Source organism: Propithecus coquereli, unplaced genomic scaffold (assembly GCF_000956105.1).
Source record: "Propithecus coquereli isolate 6110/MARCELLA unplaced genomic scaffold, Pcoq_1.0 Scaffold205, whole genome shotgun sequence".
NCBI classification, from domain to species: Eukaryota; Metazoa; Chordata; class Mammalia; order Primates; family Indriidae; genus Propithecus; species Propithecus coquereli.
In genome coordinates this window covers 3,651,652-3,666,043 of record NW_012145523.1, presented here as the reverse complement: position 1 = coordinate 3,666,043, position 14,392 = coordinate 3,651,652, and the positions used below count along the sequence as shown (strand labels likewise).

Sequence of the window (14,392 nt, the reverse complement as noted above, 5' to 3'; positions counted from 1 at the left end):
AGGAATGTTTCCAAATTTATAAAAATCCAAATTGTGTTTATACTTTTTCTTTTTTTTTTTCTGTTATGTCACCTGGGTTAGAGTGCAGTGACATCATCATAGCTCACTGCAACCTCAAACTCCTGGGCTCGAGTTATCCTCCTGCCTCAGCCTCCCAAGTAGCTGGGACTACAGGCATGCCCTCCCATGCCTAGCTAATTTTTCTATTTTTTGCAGAGACAAGGTCTTGCTCTTGCTCAGGCTGATCTCAGACTCCTGAGCTCAAGCAATCCTCCTGCCTTGGCCTCCCAAAGTGCTAGGATTATAGGCATGAGCCACTGTACCCAGCTTATACTTTCTTAATATAACTAGAGTTTAAAATAAAATGTAGCAGGTGCCTGGAAGAGTCCTGAGCTTCCCTCATTACAGATTGGGAATCCCATTTGAGAAGTAAATCATGGAAAAAATTATTCTATCCAAAGTAAATACACTAGGTGGCTTCCTGGCCCCCTTCCAAACTATGATTTCATGAACAGAAACTCATGAGAGGAGGCCTGTGGCTACCCAATGGTATAGCCTCTTCAGGACAAATGGCTCAGATTACAAATTTATCCATCTTGGCCTGAGTGTAGTGACTGGACAGTAGAGGCAAGTGTAGATCTAGTTGTAACTAAATGTATTTATTTTTTTAAATCTCAGCTCTCAGGGCTTCTCTAACATAGATATAATACCATTGTTTCCATTTTCATTTCCTCTTCCTCTCGGTAAACAAACTTCATGAGTAACAGTTCTTCAGTCTTTCAAAAAATGTAACCAAATCTTTGTGACAGCATTTTACATTTTTCAGTATTCATTCTTAGTTATGCTCATGCTTGTCTGTGTTGTAAACTTTATTTAGGTTGAACATGCTATGAAGAGGGCAGACAAAGGAATTTGGAAAAGGAGTTCCCTGTGTGCTTTGTTTCAAATAATGGTGCCTTATTAGTAATTGCAGATTGATGCCACCAATTTATTATTCCATACCCAACTGGGAAGTCAATAAATGTATGGCTTTTCTATATCACATAGAACCCTATGGGATTGAAGCTTTCTACACCAAGATCATTATTTGATTTTGTTATATGAGGTGATTGTTAGAGCTTCTGTAGATCTAAAGTCATGATCACCAAGATAACTGTTTGAATTTGTTAAATATTTATTGGTTGTGTTTCCCCAGCAATGATATGACAGTGACTACTTGATTTCTAAATTCTTTGCAACCATTTTCCGAATCAGTATAAATTCAACAAAGTAGTAGCTATATGCCCTGACAAAATGTGAAGTGGAAAAAGTACAATTATCCAGCCAAAGCTAACGTTATCTGGGGAGATTTTCTACCTTTATTAAATCAGTTTTATCAATTGGATATTTTCAAAATCTTTATGCAGTATGGACCCCAGATGAGTGACAACATTTATACAAATGACAGGGGTAACTCATACCATTTAAAATGAGCTGTTTTTCAGTACATAATCATCAGATACGTCTTGGTAAAATGTGGTTAGAGCTGTTATGTCAGCTTTCTCACTTACTTCAAAAGGTGTGATATGTTCTCCATCTGTTATATGATCCCAAGCTAAATAGCTACACTTAAGATGTGTTCTTACTTAGGACCGTGCTTTTATGAAGGTGTGCCGTAAAAGCATCCAGGTGCAGGCAACCTGCCCAAATGGTTCCCATTAAATCGGCTTGGGGGTGATGATGTTTAAAATGTCATAACATTTCTCAGAGCAGCTAATTGCCTTAAATTCCAAAATAACTGTATATTTCATACTGTGCACCCGGATGCCTTGGAATTGAAGCAAACATAAAATCTTATCAGCATGTAGACTATAAAATGGTGTGTATGTTCAGAAAACCAAATAGGTAAATTGATTTCCTTTATAAGCAATCAAAAATATAGGTGGACTTTTCAGCTTCTGTTGGTCATAAACAGAGGCTGATTAATCTCACTAGGTTAATTCTAAAGAACAAGAATTTACACATTTTTCCTTTACTATGTTGAAAATCCTTCAATCAGACTATGGATAATAATCAACATATTTCAGCAAGGTCCGAGTTAGTGTATTTAGGTGGATTAGTAATAACCATACTCAAAGAGCCACTCTGATTCCTGAAATGACTTCAACTGGGCGAGAGAGCAAAAACCTTAGGTGACCAAATCAGAATCCAAAAAATAACAGGCTGGAAGGATACGAATGTAATAAAGATAACGTTTAACATGAAAAAATGTGAAGTCCTGGACTTGGTCCAAAACAACAACCTCTCAAATACAGATCAGGGAGACATTACACACCTGTGAGCTCAATGTAAGGTTAAAATACTATGGCTCCATCCATAGTATTTTGGATGTGAAAGAAAGAAAACTCTATTCTTCTCTGCTCTGTGCCGATCAGAGCATACCTAGAATATTGTATTCACTTTTCAGCTTTAAAGAGAGATATTGACAGCTAGCATGGGTCCACAGGGGTGTGAGGGTCACGGAGTCCTGCCCCAGGACCAGACAATCAGCCAGAGAAATTGGTAACATTCAGATGGAGAAAGAGAAAACACAGAAGGAGCCCAATAGCTATTTCCAAATACGCGAAGCACTGTCATGGGAGAAATGCATTAGAGCTGGACTGGGTGACTGTAGAGATGAGAGATTGGACCAATAAATGGAAAATGCAGAGGGACATAATTTCAGCATAACTTAAAGTAGAACTTCCTATACTTTGCTTCCCACTAACAATGAAAAGCTGCCTCAGGAAGCAGAGTGTTCAGTACTGGAGGTGTTCAGAAAGAAGACATCTGATCACCAGCTGGGGTTTCTGCAGAGGGGAATTTAGTCTCTGGATGGAAGTGGGTGGAATAGGTAATATTGAAGGTCTTTCCCAGTCCCTGAAATTCTGTGAGTCCATGAATGGTCATTGTCTTGGAAAAATATTCAGTGTTAACTACCTTACTTCTTTGGGAAAAAGAAGAAATAACACCATTCAAAGTTTAATACATTTATTTTGCTCCATTTCAGCATAATAAATAAAATGAGAACTTACAATTTTCAGAGTTATGCTGCTTGTCAGTGAATATGTTTTTCTCTTAAAATTGTCCGTCATCTGTTACTCTCAGACAGCAGGAAATTTGAAACGACTTGGGGTACATTTTCAAAAGCACAAAGTTGAGAATAAGCAGTCATAAACATAAGCAAACTTGTATTAACCATACTTATTTTTTTAAACCAGAGCCTAAAAACCTTAAGAAGTTTTTGTTCATAAAGCAGAGAAAACACAGCTGGCATTGTGGCATCAGGTCAGGGTATCAGCCATTTGGTGGCACTGTTGAAAATGCAATTCATTAGTTGATAATGCAGTTTGGTGAATAATACCCAGCAAGTTTATAGAATGTTACGGTTTAAAATATGTTTTCATACACTTTGGATCAGAGCTCTGTATTGAATATCTGATGTTCTTATTAAAAGAATAAGCTTTTGGATTTGAGTATCTAAATCGTGGACATCTTTGCTAGGAAACACACTACTGGTCTATTAATTTGGATGCTTAATGGAAGAATGTGTCTTTGTATTCTGAAATTTAAAATACCACATGACAAGGCAGCACCTGCCACCCCAAACCACAATGTGTCTACATTATTAAACACCATTTGTGATGCTGCTGGAAGAAGTTCAAGGACCAGAAAGCCCAGAAGAGAAGGTCTACATTTTAGACATTTACTTAGTGCTTTTCTGCTTGGGAACACCATTATGTCTACAGCAAAAACAATGACACAAGGGATAAAGGATCTCACTGTTCTGGAAAACACATACCTTCTCCTCGAATGGGGTTATGTTAATGTTTATTTTCTCCAGTCATCGACATAATAAATCTGCCTTGTTTCAGCCTCATACTGTAGTATTATAAATACAAGGTTTTCACAAACAGATATCCAGCCATTAAAGTCAGCAGAGCGTGGCCTAGAAGCTCATATGTTTACAGTCCCTTTTACAGGGGGGTTATGAATACATAGTTAGTGTCACACTAGGAAAACCTCTGTTTTGACATTCTGATCTGAGATCTGAATCCCTCTTTCTAGCCTGCCCTATGACAAATGTGTGCTGCTGGTCACAAAAGGTGGCTGGGTGAGAGAAGATGGAAAAATAGCTCGAGTCATCAGGCTTATTGAGGGGGGATTTTTATGATATTGGAAAATAATGGGCACATCACACGAACTGTGTGGCAATCAGGTATACAAGAATAATCACACAACTTCTAGAATGTTCTATAGGAAAGCAGATGCATTGTAATTTTTACTTTAACTTTCATCCCCATGGTGTCAACTGTCAGCTTGGATCGGTCCGCCAGTGGGACATGTTAGTCACACCCAGGTGCTTGAGTCAAATGGCCCTGCAGTGATGTAGGTAGCACTTCCCCAACTGTATTAATCTCTTTAATGAAAACTAAAATCTTTGCATGTCCTATGAAGGATACTCTTGGGCACAATGAAATCATACAAAATCTCTCTTCCCTCCCACTTTGCGCACAGTTAAGGCTGGATGGAGTGGGGAGGAGGTTGAAGGGAAACAGGTAAGCAGAGGAAAAATAGGTCAAGGCTGCTTCTCGCCACCTCTTCATTGTTAACTCAACTACAGATGCTCTTTCCCTTCTCTCTGCTCCACAGACAGCCGGCACCTGAGCCCATGCTGCCCCTCACCGCTTCCCGTCAGGCCAACCACGTGGATTAACCCAGGGAAACAGAAGGAAGATCCTTTAGGACACGCTGTGTTCACTATTTAGAAATAGCATGGAAATGTGCAAATTGTTTTCTCAAGCACTAGATGCAGAGCTGGAAAAATTCATTGTTAAAGTACTGCCCGGCAGCCAGTCATGACATTAAATATTTGGTATTGTTTTGTCCCCTGAGCTCTCTAATACAGTTGTTACCCTGTTTGCTCTCGTGGGTCTTGGGTCAAAATTCGTGAGTAATAATGAGGACATCACCAGGCCTAGGCTTTTATTATGGTCTTTACCTCAGACGTAGTATGTAACATTTAACAAACCGGTAACTTGCTTAGTGCTTGTGTCTTTACCTCAAAGTGGAATTAACAAACCCACTCTTTAACCTTTCTCCTGAAGTTGGGGTAAGGCTGAATATTTGTTTCTTAGGATGTTTTATAAAAACAACCTGAAGAGAAGAGAAATTTTGCTGTATAGTAAGACTAAAATAAAATGGTGGATAGACCAGAATGGTGCCACTTTAAGGCCTGTTTGCTGATAGACTGTGGAAGAGTGAAGTGAGATGCCTAAAATCTGTGAAACCCAAACAGTGGGCTGAAGGATGCTAATTTTGAGAGAAAAGGAATAAGAAGGCATGGAACATTCAAGTTTAGAATAATTAGCCTGATCGTGTTACCACAACCTATTATTAGTAAAAGGGAGGGAGGAAGGGAAATGTGGCCCTAATGGAATATTCCAAGGACCTCTATTTCCAAGCGTTAGGGACCAAATCCTCCCTGGTAGTGGGCGAAGCTATCTCCTGAGGTTCCTGGCTGTGCGTAGCAATGGAGACACGGGCAGTCTGACCGAGTATTTTATTCTCTGTTTCTGTCCCCTCACAGAGCTCTCAGCATGGCGGCTCCTCTACCTCACTTGCGTCCACCAAAGTCTGCAGCTCGATGGACGAGAACGACGGCCCTGGAGAAGGTGATGAGCTTGGGACTTGGTATCTGAGGAGGCAGAGAATGGGTTGGCTAAATTTGCTCCAAAAAACTATAACTTCTCAAGCAGAATGCCTTGGACAAGCCTGAACAGCTCTTGAGGGTTGATTGCAAGAGGATAGGGTTGCATGTGGCTCCCTCCAGAGACTGGTGTCCACTCGGTGGGAATGAGAAGAGAGAGTTGGCCCAATCTGGAGATGTCTCACATCCTTCTCAGGAGACGTCTAAGTATCCTAAAAAGGCCAGCTATTGCCTGCCTTGGAAGTGAGAGCGGATAATTGCTGCCTTTGTTTTCCCAAACAATGTTCACTTTTAGTATATTAATTTACTGTCTTGACTGTTACAGTCCCACAAATGTATTCTAACTTAAGTGTACTCAATATAGGAAAATATGACTTTATAAAAAGGGTTAATTGGTGGCAATTTCAAAAATATCCTTGAGATCGTTGACTTCAGTGTTGTGGTCAAATGACCTGGATTCCAGAACTGGCTTTTCAGTAACTCACTGGATTGTTTTGGACAAGGCTCTTCAACTCTCCACATCTTAGTTCCTCTTCCATAAAACGTAGATTGTAATATGTAATTATTCCTCCCTGGGGGTTGTTATCAGGCTCAAATCAATTATGGGAAAGTATTTGGAAAAGTACAAAAGTGATATGATCAAGCTACAGTGAAAAGAATCAGCTCCTCTTAATTGTCTTAAATGATATGATTTAATTTTTTCCCCAAAAACTACCCTTTGGGGAAAGCACTTTTACTATGTTGAGATGTGATTTACGTAATAATTATTTCCTGACTACCAAGCAATATTATCATGCAATATCAGAGTTTTTACATTTCCAGAAGTATGAAATTCAGCCACCTAGAAGTCTGTTTTGTTCCAATGTGTTGTGTATTCTCCTAATGAAATGAAATGATTCTTGACCTAAGCCTTTGGCTTAGTCTTCTTAGCCAGAAGCCTCAAAAAGGTACCTTTTATCAGCTGCTAAGGAAAAAATCTCAAGCCACGTGCTTTGGGTGGGTGTCTCAGCAAATGCTCCCACTGGAAGGCGGGAAGGATTGAAGTATTCCTTGCATTTCCCATCTGCAGGGTCACACTTGCCTGGGACAGCCAGGGATATTAACTTTTATTACCTATGTAGCGAAGAGCCTTAAGATTGTGTCATCTGGGAGATGTTTTGTAAATGTGGGTGCTTTGCAGTAGACAAAAATCCCCCGGCTGAGTCCTGCAAACAGAGACAAGATCGTGGCTTCTTTGGGAGTGACATGGGGAGGGGGGTTGGCCCAGGCCATCGCTTTATTCTGGAGGCCACCTAGATAGCTGCTAGTAGGGTAAGAGTGAAATGTCACCTATAAGGAGGTGAAGAAGCCACACAAATGCCAAGGACAAAAGTAGTGGCAGCGAGTGTGCTATCTCTGTTCAACACTTTCCAGAAATTCCATCCACTCTAGAATCCAGAGAGATGCAGACCCAGCATCATCACAAAGCAAGGATGAAGGCTGTAATGCAAGTATCCAACAATTGCAAGTCTCCGTTTGTCCTTCTCCAACACTACAGAGTCAATGTGAATACAAAAATCACCAAGAAAGCCCATTCGCCACCTAAGGTTTTAATTTTATTTTGAGGAGAAATGTTTAGGCTTGGTTTATGATGAAAGGTCAAAAGAGGAGCACATTTAGAAAACACACGAGGCTTCCATCACATTTTGTATTCAAGTTGCCTGAGGGAGAGCTAGGATTTATAACCTTAAAGCATGTACATTTTAGAGCCCCACTATAAAAGGCTTTTTACACCCCTAAGATGTTAAAGGTTATCCAGCATATTTATGTGACTTAAGTGTGGCTTATTTAGTTTTACGGCCTCAGATATTTAAAGCATTATTAGGCATTTGTAAAATATTTCAAAATGCATTTTCAGGGGGAAAATGCGTTGTGTTAGTGGCACTAACATAATTGAAACTACAAAACTGTTCCGTTCGCAGACATAATAGATATTATAATTTTAACTCGACATCTGCTACGCAGGTTGCTGGTGAGAACATTTGTCTGAAATCTGCTCACTGAGACCGGGGAGGGGTGGCCATCAGTGCTTGGTTCATAAGGAATTTTACGGAGATCTCCATTTCAGGATGTAGTAAAGCTAAGTGTCCAAACAGCAGGCGTTTTTCATGCTTGTACAATGCCAAACAGCGCAGAGTCCCTTGCGAACTGCATTTTCCTCCCGCGCCATACGTAGGAATGTCGTTTCTCTGTACACAGTGGGTACTCAGTAAATGCTAATGATCAAGTTGCATGAAGTGGAAAGAGCAAAACTTCCTCCTCACTTCCTTCCTTCCCCGCTGCAGCAGAAAACCTAAGTTGCTCTTGCATAGGTGGGGGTAGAGGCCCATACATTTCCTTTGAGTTTATCATTTGTCTTAGTAAAAACTGTTGAGTATATACAGTTTCATCGAGGAGGGTGACGGTTGCCTCACTGTACAGAAAAATGATAGATTGATTCTGAATCAGTTCTAGTCTGTTAGATGATACTTCTAAATGTTTCCTAGTGCAACATCTGTGTTCCCTTTTCTACCAATAAAAAAGTATTAATGATTCTTTCAGAAGTGTCGGAAGAAGGCTTCCAGATTCCAGCCACAATAACGGAGCGATATAAAGTCGGAAGAACAATAGGAGACGGAAACTTTGCTGTTGTCAAGGAATGTGTAGAAAGGTGAGAAGGGTGTCATTTGCATTGAGCTCTAAAGGTAACATTTGGCGTTACGTTTTCCAGGATTGTGTCTCTATTTGCAGTCCGTGACATGTACAGAATAATTTATTGTCTCAACTCCAGACACAAAAAAATTTTTTTAAAAAAGAAAAGCCCGTCTAACAGATTTGAAAAATGTAGTGATTCCTGAAGACAATCTATAAATTAAGGACTTTGATTTTTTTTTTTTTTAATGTACTCAGCAAAACTTTGCCAGTTATTTCAGGTAAGTCTTTTTATTTTGTTAAAAAAAAAAAAAAAAGAAACATATCGAGTAGTTTCTCCCTACATACTTTTTGTGACATGTTTTGTAGAGGTCAGACCATTCTTGTATAGAGTTTATGTCTGCAAAGTGTACTATCGTAAATTAAATGCGTGCAATAACCTTGAAGAGCTTTAAAATGCATATATACTGCCCCCAACAAACGTAGTATTTAATACATTAAAATGTATTAAAATGAATGAGCCAGGTATTCTGTGTGCCAATGGGAAGGGTTTAATCCCTGGGTTCTTGATACCTAATCGAGGATAGTAGCTGGTGGCTACGAGATGGAGAAGTGACAACTAATAAAGTGGCACCCAGACTAAGGCAGCCTCAAACCCGGATTTCTTTTCCCGGGCAGTTGCTTGCTTTAGTGGGCCTGGTCAGCCAGCGGGTGGGCAGGATATTCTCAGAGCTGGGTGGGCAGGATATTGAAAGGTCAGGGGGAACTTGCCTCGTTCCTTGACAGACTGTGTCCTCTGGCTTTCTGGGGGCAGGCGTGAGGTGCATGCACTTCCCTATTGCTTTTTTCTGCCCGCGATGGGGCTATACACCCTATCAGCTCCTCACCACTCTGTGAGAATCACGCTCTACCCTCCACTCAGAGCAGATGAGTGGGTCTAGAAGGCAGACAAGAAGGCTTTAGCCTGGAAGATGCAGGACTTGTTTTCTTCCAAGGGCTCTGATGTAGAAGCACGGATTCTTGCCATATTAGAGCTGGACGTCCACACAGGGCCTCTGATACCATGAGGGCTCTTAGTTTGGCCAATATCCATTCATGTGCTCCCTGCACCGCTTGCCACTTTTTAGAAGATGCTTCCCCAGCTAAGATCACAGAGACTTTGGTTAAGCTACCCCTGGGCAGGGAAGCTCACACTTTGCCCCACCCCACCATGTCAGCGAGGCTGGAATACTCCCAAGAGTGACGGAGACCCACTGGGGCGTGAGTAATAGGTAGCTGGAAGAATCCCTCAGTCGATGCTGCCATGGCACCTTTCTCCTCTCTTCCTCTCATTCCTCCACCATGGAGCTGGACCATTGGTGCACGGGTGCCACACATAGACAATGTCCCATCACATTCCTGGGCCTCACACTTTCCAGAACAGAAGCAACCATGAGTTACTGAGCATAGACTATCTACAAAGCCCTTAACCTATGACATTTCATTTAGTTAATATAATAACTCCACAATGTCAGTATTGTCTCCATTTTATAGATAGAAAGCCTGGAGAAGTTAAATGCCCAAGTTTGCTCAGCTAATAAGTACTTAGCAAGACATAGATCCGAGCCCAGCTCCAGAACCCACACTTTTAACCACTCTACTCCACGGCCTCTACTAAGGTGTCTGTAGGAAGACTCTGGCTTAGCTAAGCCATAAGTCACACTCATCGCATTTGGCCTTATATAAATAAGACAGAAATTAAATTGGAAAAGCTATTCCTGAGGTAATGGATTGAGGTGTGCATGCAAGTATGTCTGTGTTTATATAATTTTTTTATTTCATTGATACTTTTAGCAATAGTAAATCCAACTCATTTTAACTTTATTTCCACTGTAGGAGAAAACCCCATTTTTAGCAGATTGCCCTGCCCTCACACTGTGGGGTGTCTGGTTATATGCCAGTGTTCGTCATCTGTTAGGTCTGACGTGGTGGCCATGTGCCGTTTCTCCCAGCTAGAGCATGGATGGGGCGGCGTCTCAGTCCAACAGTATTGGTCTTCTCACAACAGGAATTTCCCATTTCCCCATCCAGAATTAATTTGTTTCTTTCTAACTTGGATTGCATTCGTTTTGCACGAGTTCACATCTCGGGGTCTCACCGTATGAAACTTCAGAGCCGAAACACCAGATTGCCCCATGAAGTGTTCGTGTTCAGCTCCTGCTGAAAAAGGACATATGGCATGTGCCCTCTCTCCCCAGAGATATCACAAAACATTCTTTTAATATTTTCCAGAGGTCCGAGAAAATAGAAGCAAGCTAGGAATGTTACGAATGGCACACATTGCTCGCGGGGACACTGCCTTATTCTGAGGGGTGAATGTGTATGAACAAGGGCAAGTATGTTCCTCCCCTGTTAATAATGTGCTGTCACAGGCAAGATTTTTCTACAGCAATGGACACAATAACAATGTCTTTCTGTGGTCCTGTGCCAGCATATTCTTTAGCTGGTAGATCCACTTAGATTTCTGTCTGTGCTCCAGGAGCAACTTCTTGGGGGGCCTCAGGGTCCCCTAGGATGCACTAAAGGAAGTAAATGGACTTTGACTGCAGCTGGGACAGAAGTGCCCTGTTTTGAAGCTGTTTTGTGGAGCATTTTGAGGCCCCAAAGCAAACTGAAAACACTGAAAAGTGCTAATGAGAGGCCAGAGCACAAGTAGAGAGCTTGATATGAGGTGCTCTAACCTTCCTGGCTCTGTGTGGGCCAGTTACCAAGGGTACGAGTGACGCGGTTATGAGCAGGGCTGGTGTCCCAGATGGCCCCTGGCCTTCCTCCCGCCTGCACCGCTTGCATGTTTTAGTAATGTAGCAGCTTAGCTGTCGCCCCTCGTCTACCTATAAGCCAGAAGAATTGCATAACACAACTGCTGGCTCTAGGCATGAACATAAACATGTCAAACCCACCGGAACAAGCTAAGATGTTAGTGTCTCCAAAATGGGTTGCTTCCACCTAGGAAATCCTCAAAATTCTCAATAACCTTAAGGACCATGTACCTGCAGTTCATAGGCCTTTCCTTTGGAACTGGGAGTTGGAGGACAAGTCAGTGCGAAGACACCTAGACATCTCTTGGCTACCTGATTGCTGTTCTTCCGTCTTTCCTTCCTGAGGCTCCCCCGGCACCTGACAGCCATGGGGCCCTTGCTCAAATTCAAAATAAAATGTCGCTTCGGAGATGTTGGACAAGACACTCTGGGATGTCTCAATCCTCTGCTCTTGCCAGTTACCTCCTTATGGAAGAGGCTGAGATTGGGTTTTATTAGGATTAGCTGGTAAACAAAGGGCACGGTTCACTCACCCCTCTTTATTGGGGGGGGTATTCCTGTCGTTGCACTAACTGCCACCATGCTCTGCAGCTTCCACAACTGACCAGCGAGTGTGGGGCACCTGCCGGCTCAGGCCCCTGCTGGGCAGTTCTGGTGCAACAAAGAGAGAGAAGACACAGCCCCCGTCCGTAGACCCTTATCCACAAACAAGGGGTGCCAGGAAATTCAGTGGATGCTATGGTAGAGGAATGCTTGAGAGCTGTTTTTCCTTCGCATACTCTTTTTAAAAACCTTCAAAACATAGCAAACAGCAACAAGAAAACCCACATTGGCCCAGAGCATCCCAATCTTGCCAGCCATTCCCCCTTGATAATCATTCTATGCTCCCTGGGGGAGGGGTGCCATGGGCCGAAACTCGGCTGGGGTTGAGAATCACTAAGTTAAACAAGACAGCTTTCTCCAAATCACTTTTAGCACAAACATAAAAAGTTAGATTCAATTCAGTTTTGTAAAATTTGGAAATTTCTCTCTAGTAGTTTGGGCTGTAACCCTAACTTAATAGGATGGTGACCTTACAAACTGATTTCCCGTGGACAAGGAGGAAGACAAAGTTTTCCGTCGCTGCTTTTGTTGTGGCATAGAGGGTTTCCTAAAAGGCCAAGAATATAATTCCAGGAACGAACAAGCAAATGGCCTGTATTTTCACCAGAAATCCAGCTGTCTAATGTCTCAATGCACCACACTGTAAACTTATTGAACAGCAGGTCGCATTCACCTCGGAATCCACCAAAGAACCCCGCTTGTCACTGCTCAGTGAATAATTACACAGGCACGGCTGTCCTCAAAGTTCAAGGTATGCAGGAAGGCAAATACCTTAATTAAGGTTTTATTTCCTGCCAAGTGTTTTCACTTAAAGCAAGCACTTACACTTTTATTCCATGTATGCATTTAGTTCCGACACCTGTTTCCAGGCTCATTTGCCAGACGAGCTACTTTCCTGTAAACATGTGCTTCTAGTAATTAAGGATTTTATGATGTGACTAGTTCGGCCCTCGAGGACTCAAGGAAGAAGTTGCAATATTAATTTTGCTGGTCCTCTGTGGGGTCCATTGTCCAATATAAAATGTGGGTAAATGTAATGGAACATTCAATCCTATTACAAAAGGCTCTGTGTGGGAAACCCACATGGTCCTTCTTCCTAGTGTGCCCCAGGGCCACGCAGGCCAGGTCTGCTCCCCGCTGCCCCTCAGCTGTAGGCTCAGGACAGACGCTGCCAGCTTGGCCCCCTGGGAGCGAACACACCCGCTCAGTCACTCACTGCCGATTCTGTTCCTTGTGCGTCTGGCTGTAGAAAAGGTTCTACACCCTCTCTGTGCCCTACGCCAGCCCTTTTCCTCGAGTGCTTTCACGTTACTCGTTCAAGGGAGGCGAGAATGAAACATCAAGCATGGAGAATCACAGGGCTAAGAAAGCCCCTCTCTTCTGACCAGCGCAGGCCTGTCCATCCAGCCCCCTTTGTGGAGGCGATGAAGGGAACACGTGTTTTCATTTTTGAGCCTCCCAAACCTCCAGCCTCGCTCTCCATCCCTGCCTGGGATTGCTGGTGGATGTCGAAGCCGTCAGGGCCACAGTCTAGATTCCCAGGCCATCGAATGAAGCGTGTTCAAGCAGATAGGAAATTGCTCGTGTATCCCAATCTCAGATGTCCTTTATCATAATTTTTTAGTGATTTATGAAAAGCAGAATCCAGAAACACCTGAGCTTTTAGTTTTCCTCTTGATTAAGTATTTTCAAATTTGCAAACAAACTCTTCAAGAGGCCTCTTAAGAAGAGGCTACTCAAAGGGACCCTGTGGTCTTATGTCTATAGTGTGAGGAATCCCTTTGTATGTAACTCCACTTTCTCATTTATGTTTGCACACACATTTTTAATTTTTAATTTTACCTCCTACTGCCGTGCTTTCGCTCCACCCCTGCCCCGTGACCTTGCTGGTGGGCTGGTGTTTGTGTGGGAACATCAGCACACCAAGCCTGCATTCAGCCAGGGCCCGCTCACTCCTCCTCCCTCACGGCCTCTCTGCCCAGCTGCGTCATGGTCTCTGTCGAAGAATCAACAAAGGCAGAGTGGCAGTGGCGTCCCTGGGCTCCCCAGTCCATTTCCTCATGGAGTTAAGGCAATGTGGATTTCTCTAGACATCCCCATCTCTGCAGGAGGGCCCGCCTGAAGCAAAGGGTTATACCTTCTCCCATCCGAACCCCAAAGCCCTCTATTGGAGAAGAGGCTTCAAAGTGATTCTCTTATCCTGGTGTTATTCACCAGATATAATCATAACAATTCAATGTTTTTGAGTGTATTTTGCAGGAGCCTGGAAGTGTAATGGGAGAAGCATTTTAGAAGTAAATGAATGAACAGTTTCTAAAATGCCTTTGAAACAGATTTTTAATACCTGGCCTCTTGATTTACTTATAGGAAAATCATTTTCTTGCTCCAACCACATAACTAGGAGATCCCATTTAATTCATCATACTGAAGATTTTAAAACTCTATTTTAATTTTTTTTTTGAGGCAAGAACTCACTCTGTTGCCCAGCCTAGAGTGCAGTGGCGTCATCATAGCTCACTGCAACCTCAAACTCCTGGGCTCAAGTGATCCTCCTGCCTCAGCCTCTTGAGTTGCTATTTGTGTGTGTGTGTGT

At 42.5% G+C, this 14,392-nt stretch overlaps 1 protein-coding gene across 1 annotated transcript in view; it reads left to right on the top strand.

Annotated features, from left to right (window-relative positions):
- The window catches only part of DCLK1 (doublecortin-like kinase 1), a 328,500-nt gene that overhangs the window by 264,229 nt on the left and 49,879 nt on the right, over positions 1-14,392 (top strand). Inside the window, 2 exon segments of the mRNA XM_012644043.1 lie at positions 5,609-5,693; positions 8,309-8,428. Coding sequence (XP_012499497.1) covers positions 5,609-5,693; positions 8,309-8,428 — 205 coding nt within the window.